At 41.9% G+C, this 18,367-nt stretch overlaps 2 protein-coding genes across 5 annotated transcripts in view; one reads left to right on the forward strand and one right to left on the reverse strand.

The window, feature by feature from the left end:
* Window positions 1-3,907, forward strand: part of AKNAD1 (AKNA domain containing 1) — a 29,980-nt gene extending 26,073 nt beyond the window's left edge. Inside the window, exons 17-19 of one of the 2 annotated variants that reach the window (XM_084851560.1) lie at window positions 2,974-3,058; window positions 3,387-3,534; window positions 3,674-3,907. In XM_084851560.1, coding sequence (XP_084707686.1) covers window positions 2,974-3,058; window positions 3,387-3,534; window positions 3,674-3,820 — 380 coding nt within the window. In that variant the 3' untranslated portion in view covers window positions 3,821-3,907. The remainder of the gene's footprint in view (window positions 1-2,973; window positions 3,059-3,386; window positions 3,535-3,673) is intronic. The other variant, XM_084851559.1, reaches the window with a different exon arrangement.
* A 556-nt stretch (window positions 3,908-4,463) lies between these two features.
* Window positions 4,464-18,367, reverse strand: part of STXBP3 (syntaxin binding protein 3) — a 49,026-nt gene continuing 35,122 nt past the window's right edge. For all 3 annotated transcript variants that reach the window (XM_084851585.1, XM_084851584.1, XM_084851583.1), the window contains 7 exons: window positions 17,712-17,792; window positions 16,773-16,911; window positions 15,077-15,183; window positions 12,786-12,884; window positions 11,308-11,393; window positions 11,026-11,174; window positions 4,464-5,363 (listed from right to left, as the gene is read on the reverse strand). In XM_084851585.1, the coding sequence (XP_084707711.1) occupies window positions 5,266-5,363; window positions 11,026-11,174; window positions 11,308-11,393; window positions 12,786-12,884; window positions 15,077-15,183; window positions 16,773-16,911; window positions 17,712-17,792 (759 nt within the window). In that variant the 3' untranslated portion in view covers window positions 4,464-5,265. The remainder of the gene's footprint in view (window positions 5,364-11,025; window positions 11,175-11,307; window positions 11,394-12,785; window positions 12,885-15,076; window positions 15,184-16,772; window positions 16,912-17,711; window positions 17,793-18,367) is intronic.

The following is an 18,367-nucleotide window of genomic DNA, read 5'->3' on the forward strand; positions in this document are numbered from 1 at the left end:
TGGTCACCGAGAAGGCAAGCCTCATTTGGCACAATGGGAGAAAACACCCCTTGACTGGGGTCATGGGATGTGTTCTGGTGCTTATTTTCATTGATGTTTTAAAAGTTGGTCCCTCAGCATCCTGTTCCAAAATGGCAGTGAAACTTCCAGAAAACAGGGAGGGAAAGGGTTGGGTCACTGAGGTCAGAGCAACACACCCACAAAGGCCAGGCTACATGCCCCATGGGCAGGACTATGATATCGAACCCACTGGTTGTGGAAACAGGTCAGTAATGGAGCTGAAGTAAGCTGGAAAACTCGGACTATAACCAGTCTCGGAAGAAGTTTTTCTGTGTTAAAATGTGGGGCTGGTGCTGAATGGCCACAGCTTCATGGACCTCACCACGTAGACTTCATCATGTAGCCTAGCTGGAGTAAATTGCTGGTGGAAACACAGCCCAGGCTGAGGAGGGACTTTAAAAGAAGCCATAATTACACTGTTCCTAAAGAAACTTAGTCTGTTTCTGGACAGTGTTAAAACTATAGGCCTAAGGCAGGGATGGCGAACTGCTTTCAGCCTGAGGACCAAATTCAGTTTTGGAAAAACCGGTGGGTGGGGGGGCTGCAGTCCAGTTGTAGGTGGGGCTGAAGGCAAAAGGGGTAGGTCAAGAAATGACAGCATATTTTAGCTTAAAGCTGTTACTTCCAGTAACTAAGCCTAAGGATCCAATCCTATGCATGTTTAGACAGAAGTCCTACAAGTACAGCATGCCCCAACCATCCATTTTGGCTGGAGGATGCTGGGAGTTGTTGGACTTTTTTCTGGCTAAACATGCATAGACCTGTGCCCTTAGAAACATCTCAAACTTTTAGGATGGTGGTTTCTGTGTTTTCTGGAGTTTTTTCTTCAGATCATCAGTGGCTGGGGGAAAGGCAGGGAGCTGTCTGGGGAACCCCACAAGGACAGATTGGGACCAGGTGGGCCAGATTTGGCCCTTGACCTGAGGTTCCCCCCACACACAGTCTAAGGCTAAAATTCCCTTCCTGGGCAGGGTAACAGAGTGGTGGCTGAGGAACTCCAGTCACTCTTGGATGAAACTGGTTATCTAGATATATTTCAGTTGGGTTTCAGGCTAGTTTTGGGACAAAAACTGCCTTGGTCACCCTGGGAGATTACCCACTAAGAGAAAGACAGGGGCACTGCAACTCATTCTCCTGGATCCTTCAGCTGCTTTTGATATCATCAACCACAGCATCTTTCTGAATAGGCTGTCAGATTGGATGTGCAAGGTGCCACTTGGTGAAGTTATCGCTCCTACTGGATAGATGTTTCCAGAAGGAACCTGCTGGGAAGTTACTGCTCAATCCCTTGGCAGTCATGCTTTTGAGTTCTGCAGGATTCTGTTATTTCTCCCATGCTGTTTAAAGACTACATGAAACTGTTGGGAGAAGTCATCCAGAGATCTGGTCTTGAAGTGTCCCCAGTATGTGTATGACACCCAGCTTTATCTCTTTCATCAGACACAGTGAGGCTGTGGCTGTCCTGAACCACTACTTGGGTGCAGTAATTGACTGGATGAGAGAAAAGAGACTCAAGAGATACTGCTGGTTGGTGGTTTGTCCACCTGGGTGAATGGTGTTCAGCCTGTTCTAGATGGGGTTGCACTCCCCTTAAAGCAGGAGTACACAACCTTTTCGGCCTTGGAATCCAATGTCTGCTGGTGGGGATGGGGAGCACATGGGAACACACATATCGCCACTAGTGGGTTGGGGGACCTTTTCCTACTCAGCGGCAAGCGGCATTGACTGAGCAGCACTTTCAAATAACATCCCAAATACCAAGCCTCAGCATGTCTACTCAGAAATAAGCATGAGCAGCATGCCCACACAGAAACAAGGCAAGCCTCTGTGTGTCATGTCTACTCAGAAGTAATCAGGACTGAATCATTCATCACCTTCCTTTCCAGTGCCCCCCCCCCCCTTCCCAGGAGAAAAAAGATATTTTGCCTGATCAGCAGCTGATAGGAGATAAGAGCTTTTCCCTGCTGAGAGTGTGGGTACAGCCTGGGGAGAAGCTGGTGGGCAGATTAGCTGGGCTGCAGGAAAAACTGGGTGGGGTGGCAGGAGTGGCCCTGCCCTAAAGGATCAGGTTTGCAGTCTAGGCATGCTTATTCATACTGCACTGTCATTGGAGACTCAAGTGAGTTCTGTAGCTCAAAGTCCCTTTTTGAGCTTCATCTGATCTACCAGCTGCGACCTTACCTGGAGACCGAAATTACTGCTCTGGTAACCTCCCATGTGTTGTATGTGGGGCTGCCTTTAAAAGTGGTTAGGAAACTGCAGTTGGTCCAAAATAGGGCCACAACATTACCAGCTGGGGAATTTGACCATATTGCACCTCTGCTTTATCAGCTACATTGGCTCGCAGTCGATTTCTGGGCTCAATTTAAAGTGCTGGTTTGAACCTTTAAAGCCCTAAATGGCTTGGGACCAGGTTATGAGAAAGACTGCTTCCTCCCATATAGACCTACTCAAACCTTAAGACCTTTCTCAGACTACCCCTGCTGAATGAAGACAGGTAAACACTAGGAAAAGGGCCTTTTTGGCAATGGCCCTCCTGATCTGGAATAGTCTCCTTGAAGAGGTTCATCTGGCTCTATTCTTGTGAACTTTGTACCACCAGGTGAAGACTTATCTGTTTACCCATGCCTTTTAAATCATATAGTCTGGGCATGTTTTAAAATCTGTTTTAATTCAGGGTTTGTTGTGAGGCTGTTTTGGTGGTACAAATTCACCTCTTTGTAAGTTGCAGTCTCCTAGGAAAGGACTATTGAACTTCAAAGTATGTTAACTCTTTTTTTGAGGAATTAAAAGATAGCAGCGGTTATACTTTTGGTTCAAACCTTTAATGCTTGGAGCATTAGTCTAGAGCGGAACTCACAGAATGTGCCTTTTTAATAGTGTACTGCATGCTAATTATTTTCAAAATTTCAGCTTCTACACAGAAGAAAAAGATTGCCCTTCAAAGGATTTGTACAAACAAACAACCAGAACAGTTTATAGACAGACTATGTGACAGGTAAGGTATATCATCAATTTTTAAATGGACAGTTTGAGCCAAACTACCCTAAATATAAAGTAGTAAGCCCTCCTATTTGCAGCAATGTTAGAATGTTAAGGACTTCAAAAAGAAAAAAAACACTTGTAATTTTTGGATTAACAAATACTTGTAATTTTTGGATTAAGTCTTTTCTGTTGCACTTATGTGCTTGGGAACATCCTGATAGCCAGTGCAGAATTGTCAAGTGGATTCCAGCCCTGTACTAAACATGGAATGTATTTTTTCCCTGTATGTTTTTGTTCTGCTCAGTATGAAATACTTGTGTAGACATCTTGTTACTTTCTAGACAAAATCTACATATTCCCCAAACTCGCTACTCAAGAACATATGATACCATTATCCTTTCACCACAGTACCTTGCTAGTAGGAATATCTATGGAAAAAAGTCAACATGTAATCTGAGAAACAGGCACATTGAGGACACAGATACAAAGGTAAGAGGGGAAGGAGTCTTGTACACTGTTCAGTATTCAATAAAAAGGTTTGACAATAGGGAAACGTGAAAATTTAAGGTAGGCCATTTTCCCTAATCAGATAAAAATTGTTAATTATCAAGTATGTTTTTGTCATTAGCAGATATTAAACTCCACTCTGGATCATGTTATACAGACGGCAAACAACCTGAAGAAAACTACAGAACACATGATGCAAGTTGTTTCAGAAGATTTAGCAAAGGCCAAAATTCAGACGCTTGGCAGCGTCACAGGTAGCCAGTACTAAATCTGAATGTGTTACAAAACTGACAAAATATATCTGAAAGAGAACAGTTACATGCATTTCCATGTAAAAAACAATCCTAGGTTTATTAAATAAAAAACAAGTAGAAAGACATTGATTCCACTTGGTATCCTATTTACATGTTGACCACAAGGTTTTATTTTTGTCCCAGTGCCACTTTACTATAGAATTGTTTTTGTTCAGTATGTGTTTTCTACATTTTCATAGCATCTGTAATGCTGCAATTTAATATAACCTCAAAAACAACTCAGATAAATTGCTGGGCAATGTAGTATATGTTTTTATACCTATTTGGCTTTCAAATTAGGAACTGTTTCCCAATGCTTATAAGGGACAGTTTCATACTATAGGCATTCAAATGAAGCTGATCAGATAAACATTACTGCTTACCTCTGAGCTATCTGAAAATATTTAGCTAGCAATTGCCCCACATTTATGCCGCCACCCCCCACCCCCCACCCCCCCACTCTCATATTAGAGGAAGAGAGAGAAGGGAAATGTGTTTGAGAGAACACAGTCATACAGTCAGTTCTGCATGCCGAGGGAAGAACTGAAGTCAGCCAGTTGTCCTGCCTTGGAATTTCTTGCAACACTCTAGCAAAAATTACTAAAGCAAGTAACAAAATGTCTTCCAAAGTTCTTTATTGATGGTAAAATACTCACTATTTCCATGAAAAACTTTACCCAAATACCCTAGAAAGTTCCATGCAATCCCATACACATATAACTGATATTTTGTCTCAGATTTCTCAGGAAAACGTTTACACCTTGTTGCAAGCTGCTTTCAGTGGATTCTTAAAAGTTGCATGAAGTTTTGTAGCTCAACATATTGCAGTTGTGAAATCGTGCTATACATTTGTATTTACAATTTTTCTTCTATACTTTTACGTTCATGGCCTTTCTATAATAGTATCTTTAGAAATTGACATGTTTCCAGGATAGGAAGTTTACACATGACTGAAAAGTCATTAGCATATATACAAATACATTTTCCAAGTCCTAGCGTAGTACGTTGCAGTGGTGAACATTCTCTACATTGAACATTTCACACCAAAATGCCATCTATAACCAAGTACATTAATACAAAAATGCAAGCTGTTACATACATTTCTTTACTCTTAACCTATTACCTTTCTCAGCTCCCACCCCCCCAAAGAAAAGCAGATTTCAAATTATAAAAAGAACAGTCCCAAAAATAGCACTAATGTATAAAATATGTACATAGGGTACAAACCAGTTCAAGCTAAGCACTTTAAGTACAATTGCTTCCAATGAGAAAGTTACGCAGATATTTAACATTTCTCCCATTGAAACCAATGGAACTTAACACACTTAACTTGAGCTAGACCGTGCCCAGAATATTTATATTATATGTTCTTAATATCCTTCAGTTAAGCACAACTGAAAATCTTTGAATATTATATTGTCTATTCATCCTTAAAATATACACTATCCTTTGGTTTTGTTACAGTAAGTGCTTTTACATCATCCAGTAGTCTTCTAGGTGTTGCAATGTGAGTGGAACCTGGTAAAAAAGAAAAGTAGTCTTGAAGGCGTGGTGATCATTAATATTAGTCTACTGAATTTTAAAGTAACAATATGGACAGGTTCCTTTTGTACAACATTAAATTGCATTCCCAAAATGTTTTTTAAGCAGCTACTTCTAGCCTCCCCCAAGTCACAGACACTGGATAAGAGGCATGCAGTTAATTTGGATCTTTTTACCCTTCCTGATTTAGAACATCTCAAAGGGGATTAAAGTTGCAGAAGGTACAGCTGAATATGTTACACTTTCTACAACTGCAGTGAGCAATAATGCCAACAGTACTAACAGAAATGAGTTTTCAGGAAACTTTGCTTCAACACCAATAGGTAGAATTCAGCAGGAGTAAGTAGCTCATGCCAGGGTCAGATCTGAGAACAGAGAGACTTTGCTGAACATGCCAGCTTGTTAGGAGACATGGAATGTTATAGTGTTCATTTTTTCATCACACCCCAAATATATTATACAAAGTTTGTGGCAACAGGGATGGAGAGTGGTAAGCAATGGATGACGGGTATCAGGTTGTACCCAAGGGGAATGAGAATAATGTCAAACTAACGTCTGATCATAAGAATATTTTCTATCAGTTTTAACTATGACAAAAGAACAAACCTCACTCAGGAGGAATTAAGAATGGTTGCTGCAAAGGGAAGTCTTTCCTTTTAGTATTTTTTGGAACTAATACGTGTACGTCACAAAATGATTGAGAAGTAGTAGAAAAGGGGCTATAAAGTAATAAAAGTGTTGTAGTGCTATATTATCTATTGTGTAGCTGTATGACGAATACTGCACTTAAGTCTGTCCCATTTCAAATAAAGATGCATTACAACAGCAAAGGGTACAGAAAAGGCAACTGATAAAGAGCAATCTTTTGGCCCCTAGACAGCATCTGCGGAGCCATAGGATACTTTGGATTCCTGGATCTGAGGTCGGAGACAGCACTCTGACCTCAGCCCCAGGAGTCCAAGCTCCCTCCCCCTCCATGTCGGTGCAGAGAGAACTGCACCAGCTGCCCTTCCAAGCTCACAAAAGCAACTTCGGAGAGAAGGGAAAGGGGCTGATTCTGTGGACAGGGAGGGAGCTGAAGTGGGGATATGAGCTTTCCCTGGCCTTACCCTCCTTATAGCCCTAGCTAGACAGACAAAAACACCCATCTAGCAAAAATGCAGAACTGGAGAAGTGCAGAGGTGAAGATCGCCTCCATGACCCGCCCAGTCTGCATAGGATGCCTGTCGGCCTCTGAGTTCAGAGGCTGATGGGCATCCATATACGATTGTGCCCTAAAAGTATGACTGTAAGAGGAAAGACTAAAATGTTCAAGGCTCTTTAGTTTGAGGGGGAAGACTAAAGGGAGGTAGGGTATGATAGACATATGTAAAAATTCTGAATATGAGAAAAGAGTTGAGATTCTTGTCTCACAGTAAAATCATTTGGAAATGTCCAGTGAAGTCAATGGTTATTAGCTTCATGAAAAACAATATTTTTAGCACTACATTTAATTAGGTTACTAAGAATGCAATCTTATGCATGTTTAGACAAGAAAAAGTCCTACAACTCCCAGTATTCCCCAGCCAGCCATGCATAGGATTGTGTCCTAATAAGGACTACTATTTTAGGCACAATACATTCTGTTCCTGCAACAGCAGTGTAGTTGCTAAAAGACCACTCTCCTGCTATATCTCCAAGTTGTCTCTGCAACATATGGAATGCTGGACCACATCAGGACCCCAGCCACATTATTAATTTCTAGTATTGCCCGCTATCTAACTACTGATGCGCTAACATTAGGGCAACTATATGACCCCACCTTCCTTACTGAGGAAACATACAGCCAGACCATGGAGGTGTAGTCTTTCAGCTGGACTTTTCATAATTACTGGACTTTAGTTGGCTTAACTAAGGGCACAATCCTATGGGGATAGTCAGCCGCCTCCAAACTCAGAGGCGGCTGACTATCCAGTGCAGGGTGGGTGGAGTACAGAGGGGATCGTCTCCTCTGCGCTCAGGCCCCCTGCATTTGCAGCTAGACGGCTGATTTCAGCTCTCTTAACGGGGCGCCTCAGAGTGGAGGCTGAATGGCGCATAGGAAGTGTTGTACCGGTGCTTCCGTGGTCCCCGCCCCTAGAATGCACCCTTGTCAGCTGCTCCATATTGCTCTCATGTGTATTGCCGGGGACAAACACTGCCTCCTACGAAGTGGTGGAGAAGAGGCAGGGGAATCAGATTTCTGGGAACCAAGCTTGGAGCTCCGGCTCAGAGCTCAGTTCCCATAAATTGAAAAATCCTATGGCCGTTAGACACTGTCTAGCGGCCAGAGGATTACACCCTAAATTGCATAAAATAAAAAGCTTTAGGCAGATCCAATGAAAGGTAGCTGGAGATAGACCTATGTATTCATAGGCAAGATTGAAAGAACCTGAAATTAGTTCCATAACCCCCTAAGGCTTTATCTCAGCCATCTCCAATCTAGTGCCCTCCAGATGTTTTGGAGTACAACTTTCATCAGCCCAGCCAGCATGGTCAATGGACAGGGATGATGGGAATGGTAGCATAAACATCTGGGGGGGACTTGCAGCCCACCAGACGTTTTGGCCTGCTATCAGCCCTAACCACCATGGATGGTGGGAGCTGTAGGCCAAAACAGTTGGAGGGTCACAAGTTGCCCACCCCTGTTCTAGAGTGAGCCAGGTTGCAGAAGACTGCTTTAGCCACTCCACACCTAACCCCAAGAGATAGGCCTGCATGACACCCTACTTCCAAAACTGAGCAGTGCAATATGAGGATCAGCTGTTCAAAGAAAGTAGTCAAGAATTTCACTTGGTTCATCAAGGTGCTTCCATCAGCCAAATGGCTATTTGGCTCCTGGCCAATAACTGCTACTTGGAACCTCAATGGTAGAGGCAATCTCTAAATACCAGATGCTAAGGACAACAGAATGATAATCTTCAAGCCCTGCTTGTGAGCTTCTGGATGGCCAGGTCTGGTCCAGCAAAGTAATTGCATGTTTATGTCCCACACAAGGTTCTGCCCATTCGAAATTTAAGAAATGAAATATCAACTGATTGATTGATTGATTGATTGACTGATTGCATTTATACCCTGCCTTTTTTCCTCTTGCAAGGAACCCAAGGCAGCTTACATTATCCTCCTCCTCTCCATCTTATCCTCACAACAACAACCCTGTGAGGTGGGTTGGGCTGTGAGTCTGTGACTGGCCCAAAGGCACCCAGTGAGCTTCCATGGCCGAGTGGGGACTAGAACCCGGATCTCCCAGCTCCTAGTCCAACACTCTTGCCACTACACCACACTGGCTCTCATGAGCCCCACACTGTCAGAAGGCACAGCTGAGAGACAGGTTATTTACTATATAAACCTGTATCATTAAAACCATTAATTTTCCTTCAAGCTAAAAATTCGTTCAAAAGCTTGAAGCAACTAAACAAAAATATGTTTAAAAAAATCTTGAAGCAGCTCATTAATTCTCTCTAGACCCCATTCATTACTAGCAACTCAATATAGCTAGCAACGTGTATAACCTACAGAATCCATCCTCCAAACCCGGGGGCTTACGAGTATCCTATGCAGAGCAGGAGGTGTCAGGTAAGGAAGGAGGCTGGGGTGGCCATAGGATTTGGTGTATGGCTGCCGCCCGGTGTCCTCCCTTCCTCACCCCTGGGAACGCACCATTTTCCCCATTTCTGCACTCCATTTTCCAAGCATGGAGAGGTTTCCTCGCTCCAAGCCCTGTCTCTGAGCTTGGAGCCAGGAAACTGAAATATCCTGTCCTCCAGACACTGTCTAGGGACACAGGATTGCTCCCTAGGACTTTTAACAACAAAGTCTTGTGCCAGATTAAAAGACTAACAAACTTATTCTGACGTAAACTTTTGTGGATACTGTCCATTTCATCAGAATCCAAGTAGACAGTGTCCACAAGAGCTTATACCAGAATAAGTGTGTTAGTCTTTAAGGCAGCACAAGACTCTTTGTTAGTTCTACTGCAACACAGTAACACAGCTACCCCTCTGGAAATTAAGACTTTTAGGGCACAATCCTATGCATGTTCAGACAGAAAAGGGGGCATGCTGGGAGTTGTAGGACTTTTTTTTTTGCCTAAACATGCATATGATTGTGCTGTTAAGGACATGTTACACTGGTGTAATACCATCCTGGCAGCCAGGTGGCTGTGGTGATTTTTTGTTTAAGGAAAGCTCACAATGCAACTAGGGCGTTGATTTGGAATGGAGAAACAGCTGGGGGAGAAAGGGTTAAGCACACATTACTGCTCCACATTGCTCACTCCCAGAGCAACCTTTCCTTTTAAAATAATGTAAGGGCCAGTATTTTTGTTACATGCATTTGTGTATAACATATAGTTAGGCCTCAAGTCTATTTGAAAGTTGTGGTTTTCTGTGTCCCCTCTCCCAATGTTTCCCAGATGGATAACTGCAAAAAATTTGAACTGTCTTGGCAAAGAAGTGAAGTACATGGGAATGCAAGGATAAAACAATGGGCCTATTCACACAAACCGATAACCCACTGGAAAAAAGATGGTTTGTCATGCAGGAGCAGGAGCGCTGCATGCCTGTCTCTTCCACTTTTACCCCACAATCCACAATCAACTCCTTCACAGGTTGTGGAGTGTGAAATGCAAACCTAGACCACTGGATTATTTAGGAGCTAGGAAAGGTTCCTCCTGTGCAAGCACCGGGTCATTACTGACCCCTAGAGGGATGCCGCTTGCGCTGGCATTTTCATGGCAGACTATAGTGGGGTGGTTTGCCATTGCCTTCCCCAGTCGTGACTACCTTTCCCCCAGCAAGCTGGGTGCTCATTTTACCGACCTTGGAAGGATGGAAGGCTGAGTCAACCTGAGCAGGCTACCTGGGACCCAGCTTCCGCTAGGATCGAACTCAGATCGTGGGAGAGTTTTGGTTGCAATACCGCAGCCTGCCACTCTGCGCCACACAAGGAGCTAGACAACCCAGCAATTAAACCAATAACAAACCATAGGTTAACCATGCGCCTGGTCGTGCATGACAACCCATTGTGTTGGATCGTTACATGCAAATCAGGTCATTGTTTGCACGAAATGATACATTAATTGTAATGGGTAATGCAATTCAACTGAATGGTTATGCTTCAGAGTAATGCTTTCTGATCATATGCAGACTAGATACCACTATTTCAAGTTGCTTAATAGGTTCTAATCTGGTGATGACAGAATCAAAAGGAGTAATCCAGATATGAGGACTTTCATTTCACGAATAAGTGGTAATAATGTTTCAAGTTGTAAGTTGCCAAACTACAGAGTGGAGACACACTTAATTGGGGGTGGGGGGACAAGCAAAAAATGCTGGTGCTCCTAACCTCTTTAAAGAAACAACAGTTTTTAGTAGCCCCTTAGAAGCAGATTACAACTCCCAAATTTCAGAAAAATAGGTACAGTGGTTTTTGTACTACACACTTCTATATTTTGATATTACTTTTTAAGGGAACTAACTACTTTGTGTCAGGAAGCACCAGAAACAGTCCAAAGGGGCCCAATTCAGCTCAGGGCTTCAGGCAAATCTGATGCACATCCCTACGTTTTAGACTGCCACGCTGTCCAAGCATGGTTTTTTTTGCTTTGAGCCAGGCTTACCAATAATAACTTCACAAGACTTGTAGGCTTGAGAAACTTCATATGCGCACCGCATCTCAGAATATGTAATGCCTCCAATGACAAACACAATCAGCTTTGATCCACTCTTCCGCTCGTCCAAGCAACTGGTTTTGGGTTTATGGCGAGCACTGTGAATTAAAACATATCAAAGTCTACTATACAAGTTGTTCATAATTACATGTGGTAGACACAAGCATTAGGAACTCTACTTAGAAACTGAGAGGAATACAATTTTTATTCAGACATCATGAAACTACTTACCTGACTGCTCCTGAACCATTCCAGGGCGCAGGACACTGGGAACAATAGGGCCACTCCTTTGAATCCAGTTTATTTTCTATAGCATCCTGGAAGAGAAACAGCCCTTTTCAACCAATTAAGGTGAATGATGGTATTTATTCAAAGCCCTCAAATTTCCTATGACTGGCGAACAGACATGAAACCGGCCTACAGCAGCAAATACTTTCTGGGTTAACTGATGCTCTCATTAACAAAAGAATGGAAGTTAGGGTTTCCAAGAATGAGCCACCTATCTGAGGGAAAGCACTGCCAGCTTAGTAATAACTGAAACCCAACACTTCAAACGCTGAAGAGATTGCAGATTTCTCCCCAGCCCAGGTCTTCAGGTCTGGTTCATATAACCACAGGATTTCCTAGTTTGAATACTGAATGAGCTAAGAGGGTGATAACAAATGTCTTAAAAGTGGGCATGCAGGCAGTTTAATAAGGGGGGGGGGGTCCCAGCACATTTCTAACATTTATGTTCATTAAGGTGCAATGCTATGGCCGCTAGACAGCAGCTAGACGACCATAGGATTTTTCATTTTCTGGGAACTGAGCTCAGAGCCAGCACTCCAAGGTCGGTTCCCAGAAAACCAACTCTCTGCCCTGTCCCCCTCATAGGCAGTGTGGTTCATTCTCAGCTCTGCGCTTGCAAGAGCAGCGCAGAGCAGCCTAAAAGGGGGCGATCCTGGGGGCGGGGCGGGGATGGCAGAAGATCAGTTACAACGCTTCCTATGTGCTGTCCAGCCTCCCCCCATGGCCTGCAGCATCCTGGCTAGACCGCCAAAATCGGCCGACTATCCACAAATGCAAGGTGGCTGGAGCATGGAGGAAAGGATCCCCTCCACGCTCCACCCACCCTGCAATGGATAGTCGGTTGCCTCCAAGTTCGGAGGTGGCCAACTATCCCCATAGGATTGCGCCTTTAGTGTATATGACAATAATGTATAATAAGAATATATATCACTTTCTGTAAGTGTCTTAGGAAAAGTTGCACTTATCCTTAGACAAACTTTAAAGGTTCTATTTTTTCATTTGAAATGAAAATGCTCTAAGCATACTGGGACTCTTTAAATTAAACAGCCGTTAAATTAAACAACCACTTTTAAGTGTCTACTGCTACAATGTTCGGACATTACTTCCTATACATTGCGAAGGGAGCAGGGAGAAAATGTTCAAGTATAAAGACTGCTCCCACCCTCATCCCAATTCCTTTATAAAAGGAAGGGGAAAATCTTTAAGTGTCTGAATATGATCCTGGATAATTTTTTATTTGACTGGAGCAAATAGGTTAATATATGTATTAAATACAGTATGTAGCTATGTTTTGAGATAGGTTGTTCCTCCTCCAGGAAACAGGAGTTAAATGTCTACAATATAAATTCAACTAAAATTTAGATATTCATAAACATAGCTTTTTAAGGCTTTAAATAGTTTTAAGACTCTGGAAATTGTACCTCCATAATATCCTTGACAACTGGCGTCCATCTAGAAAGCTGATATGTTTCTATTGAAGAACGATCCTTCCTTGATGGTCTGTTTTGTTGTGTTGTAGACTAAAAAGCAAGAGATACTGTATTTTATAAAATAATATAGATTCATTACTGTCTAAGAAAATCAGACATGCAATCACAAATAAAAATACTACATGTAACTACCCTTGAAGAGACAATTAAGTTTAAATTTAACCAAATATTTGCTTTTTATAAATCTAGGCTAGATATCATAGCTTAGGGCTTAACAAGTATTACAACTTCCAACTTCCAACTGAACTTATTTGTAATTAACCTGATTGCTATTAAACATTGTTAAGAGTAATATTGTTAATGTATTTCTTATTGGTGGTATACCACATTGTAGTTTATGAAGAAAAAGGGCATACACATAAAGTTGGCTTGCCATTTCCTTTTGTCTGATCAAGAATCCTATCAGTAGAGTATAACAAAGACTACATTTTGCTGTCATCTTTTACATAAAGGATTGATACAACCATTGAAACCTGTGTTCCCAGTAATGGAAGGGAACAGACAGCTATTTCCTCAACAGGCAGAGCATTGTTTTATTGCAGCAGAAGAACCTCTCTTACTAAGTACATTATAAAATGAAATATTGTTTTAAAACCTAAGTCAAGAGACTTGTTACGCACAAGGATCCACAAAGTTTGGTGGGTCTTGGTAGCCAGCCATTATATATGTAGCCACTACCAACCTTGCCCCTTGCAGATCCTCAGCATACAATGGAGGACTCAAAGGAAGATGGGGAGGTCACATATGACATCAAGCTGAGCTTTGGAGGCACTCTGGCTCCGCGGCTTCCTAAGCACAGCAGATGTCAAGAGACTAGACGCCATCCATCCTCACGTTGTTCAGAGGTAGCAGGCAGGCAGGCAGCCTCCAAGATATTGTTACCACTAGCAACTGTACCTGTAAACATAGAGGCCTATGGGGTTATACACATAGGCCTCTATCCAGAAAGGAAAGTTTGTGTGCAGATGCAGGCTTCCACACAGATGGCATGTGAAGTTACATCCACACCTTTTCATCTAGACATCACTGAACTGGGTGGATGAGTCTTGACACAGGTGGGGATGCACATTCCTCTCTGGAGTCACTTATTGTTAAATGCAATTAGGTGTGCATGGCTAGAGCTAGTCATAGCTATTGTCTCTAGGTCCAAAAGCGCTGTTTTATACTACTTCTACAAGTAAGCACACATGCACCAGAAGAGGGGAAGTTATTCAGCTCCTGCTCTCTGCTTATGGTGCATGATCACAATGAAAGATACTAACTCACAGGAGGATTAATGTGGCCTAGATTTGCCATCGGATATTCTGCTGTAGTATGGTATGAGTTTTACATAATTTCAGAGTAGTTTCCATACTCTATTGTTACTCTACTCAAGGCCTGCACAACACATAAGAGTAAACATACAAAGAGAGCTTTTAATAGCAGTAGAGCTACTTAAAACACATGCTTGCAATTTTTATTCAAACATGAATTTTTATCTCATCTTCTCTGAACAGTTTGAAGTATGTAACAAATTTACAGTTCATGTTTACCTGGAAGTAAGTCCCACTATGCACAATGGGGCTTACTCCCTAGTAGGTGTGTTAAGGTTTGCAGTCTTGAGAGTTTAAAACATTAGTACAAACATATTGTAAGCAAAGCCTCATTCTCCCTGCGAGGCCTAGCATAGTGGAGTCATGCGAGATGCAAACCAGGAAAGTCCCTGGTTCACATCAGCTACAAATTCCTTATAGGGCTTTAGGTAAGCAGGTATATCTCAGGTTTGTGTCCCCACCGACATAACTATAATATAGGATAATTATGCAGACCTACCTTACAGGGTTGTTATAAAATTAATGAGTCAACCTATGTGAAGCACTTTGAACACTCTGAAATACTATATAAACATTAAATACTGTCAGTGCAATATGAACACTAGGTTTTAATGCTACTAACCTGAATAATAATACTGCAACGTTCCAAATGTGTTCAAAGCCAGAATTATGTCATGCAAGTTTGCATTAAACTGTTTGAACATGCATCAATTATTCTTATTATAATATCTGGTTTTTGCAGAATTTAGAGTAATTAGGTGAAGACTGAAATAAAGGGCAAGGGAAGTGTGAAACACACGTCAGTGAGGACAGTGGAACAGATCTTAGGAAAAAAGTATGGCAATCTAGTTATTGCTCAGAGATTTAACACAGAGTTGAAGAAGAAGAAAAAAATGCTGCATTCCTTACTGTGGTAAGAACAGGTACACCAAGGTACTTCCAATTTTTTATCATGTCGCTATCATTTTCTATCTTTACGTTCTGGATCAGCCTGTCCATGTTCTCTTGCGTAGTCCCTTTTTCCACATTTAAAAATAAATGTGACATTCTGAATTAGTAACTTACTGATACTTGTGTAGATTACAATTAAAAGTATTTAAGCTAGAATTATGATAAGTTTGATACACTCTATAAAGTTGTACCATACATACAGCACTGTACAATGCCAGTCAAACTTTTATCATCTCTCCTCACCATTCAGTTAAGTATCCAATACAGCTATCCAGGATATATTATAATGGCTTGGATCACAAGATAAGTTAACTTAAAGAAATTCACAGAAGGAAAGTTTCCCATCCCATCCTCCCCCTGCAGCCACCTGAGCCCCTTGAGAAGTCTCTCTGGGGTCTCCTCTCACACGGAATAATGGGCTCAAGTTACAGGAAGCCAGATTCCAGCTGAACATCAGAGAAAACTTCCTGACTGTTAGAGCAACACGACAATGGAACCAATTATCTAGGGAGGTAGTGGGCTCTCCCACACTGCAGGCATTCAAGATGAAGCTGGACAGCCACTTGTCAGGGATGCTTTGACTTGGATTCCTGCATTGAACAGGGGGTTGGACTCGATGGTCTTATAGGCCCCTTCCAACCCTACTATTCTGTGATTCTGAACAATGTGGGATGGAGTGTGAGGTGCTGTTGAAGCACAGGGGATTTCCCAAAATTAAGCTTAGATTCTAAGATAAAATTACCGTCAGGAAGTTCACAAAAAGAACTTTTTTGCCTTCTTCTACCTCCCGCATTGTACAGGAGCACCCCAGCCACCCTCAGGACAGGCTCTTCAGGGGTCTCAGGTGGCTGTAGGGAGGAGGAAAGGATAGGAAACCTTCCTCTCATGAACTTCCTTGGCAGTGCAGTCTTATATGGATACTTGCTGTCTATTCACCGAGTTTAGTGGGACTTACTCCTAGGTAAGTAGGTATAGGATTGCAGCCTAAGTTAACTTATCTTAGGATCTGTGAAGCTAATATACTATAAGCAGACTACCTTTCTGGACCAGGCAGTTTTTTAGCTCTTTGCAAACAGACCACAAACAACTCAGAAGCATGTTCTTCAGAAGACCCATTTCAAAAAGAACTCTTGCACAAGGGCATTCATCTCCATAGGCCCTGCTCAGGTGACAGTGGTTTGTGGCCATGGCTTTCAAATATGATTTCATTAGGCCTTGTATTTATCTAGTACAGTATATGACATGTTTACCGTACTAAACTATGTATTAAAGTTTTTCTGAGATCGCCTGACCCCCTTACTTGCCTGTTCAATAGCTGTGCTCATCAGGAGATACTCTCCTTGTGGTGCCTAAGATATTGGAAGTCTGGCCCGTGATGGCTTGGAACAGGACCTTTAGTATCACAGCGCTCACTCTCTGGAACACTCTACCAATATAAATTAGAAAGACCCCGACCTTTCTGGGTTTTCTGCACCTACTGATAACTTGCCTATTTCAATAAGCTTTCCCAGAATGGTAATCTTGTATTTTTTCTTTCTGTCATGCTATTGTCTCTACATTTTATAAGGTGTTTTGTTCTGGTTTTATATTGTTTGTATATCGCTTAGATATTTCTTTTTAATAGAAGCAATTCATAAATAAAGAAAAAACTTACCATTTGTGCTGAAGATATAGAGGAGGATGGCTCTTATCTTATCATAACTATCATGATTTTTATTGAGCAGTACTGGAAGGAGGACCCGCATTGAGTCTCTCACTTTCTGTCCCTCAGCATCCGTTCCAAGAGCCAAATCCTAAGTTAAAAAAATTAAGTATCTTTTCAAAGCATAGCAGTCACTCAAGCATAACTGCAATTTTGCCACAGGCCTACTACACGTGGCCTTGATCTTTGAGGTAGAATTTCAAGGATGTTTCATATAATATTTGTCCTTTCCGATGAACTATCTCTTTCCCCCCAAATACAATTATGATTGGACTATATTGCTAACATAAGAGGCAGCCTGTAAAACAAAAAGCTAGACAATTTTAGTAGCAATTGGGACAGAAATCCAGAGATGCAATTGTTAAACTGATATTACAGTAAATTACTAAAAGAAAGGAGTTCCCTAATCCACCCTGTGAATAGATTAAGACTGATGCTGTTGCTTCCTCTCTCCTCTTCTTCCTTCTGTTCCCAAAATTAGCGATGGGGCAGTTCTGCAGTCTCACTCCTGGACTTTTAGAACTTGATAAAGTAGTAGGATAGAACTGTGGTCCTTTCCACAGAATGAAAGCAAAAAGAAGCTATTGAAACTGGCAACTGAAAGACAAGCAGAGACTGCTGTGACAGTATCATGGTGGTCTTTTTGGTCAGGAAAAGGGCACTACAGTAGCAGCTACACACACTGCCTCTCCCAGCCCTGGAAAGATCACCACTGTATTTTTTCCTGAACAGGAGGAAAAATGGTTGCAATGGCCAGGAAGTGCTGCCAATAGCCACCAAGGTCAAATGTTACCTCACCTTCAGGGAGTGGCAGAGGTAATCTCTGATATTATAATGCCACTGGTATTGGTCTAGCCCAAACAGCATTGTACATATGGGTGCTTCACATACCTGTTCAACTTTGCACAGTTTTTCTATGTTACTCTTAAACTTATTCATGCAATCTTCGGCTATGTTAAGATGCACTACTTGCTGCAAAACAGAAGCAAAAGCATACTTATTTTTACATAATTATGGCACTGCAAGAAAAAAAATACAATTCATAAGTCATTAACAGCCAGTAATGTTTCACATATCCAATCTTATATTCTGTGGATTGTTTTTAAGAAAGAATCACATTCCACAGTTTTTAGAGGCAGACATTTTATAGCTCCATTGAACACAATTCTGTTGCACACATAATTTGCAAGATGCTAATTAGAGCTAATGAATTATTTAACTTTAAGGCTGCAATTCTAGCCCACACTTAGCAAGTAAGTCCCATTAAAATTAGAGGGATATACTTCGAAGTGAAACTATAATACGACGTACATACTAATTTTCCTGACCAGTGGCATATTCATCCCTGGCATATACCATGTAATTTACTTAGGCATTCCATAAGGGTTAAGACCAATGCATAAAGGTTAAATCCACCAACAGCAATTAGATAATGGTACCTAAATGGAACCTCCATGTACACATAGTTTACTCCAAGCATGAGATGCTGGGGTCTACCACCTTTATGCCCACCCTTGTAGAGCCATCTGGCTGGCCAAAGGTATGCT

Source organism: Heloderma suspectum, chromosome 4 (genome assembly GCF_057233095.1).
Source record: "Heloderma suspectum isolate Gila_16-S chromosome 4, 16-S_ref, whole genome shotgun sequence".
NCBI lineage: Eukaryota > Metazoa > Chordata > Lepidosauria > Squamata > Helodermatidae > Heloderma > Heloderma suspectum.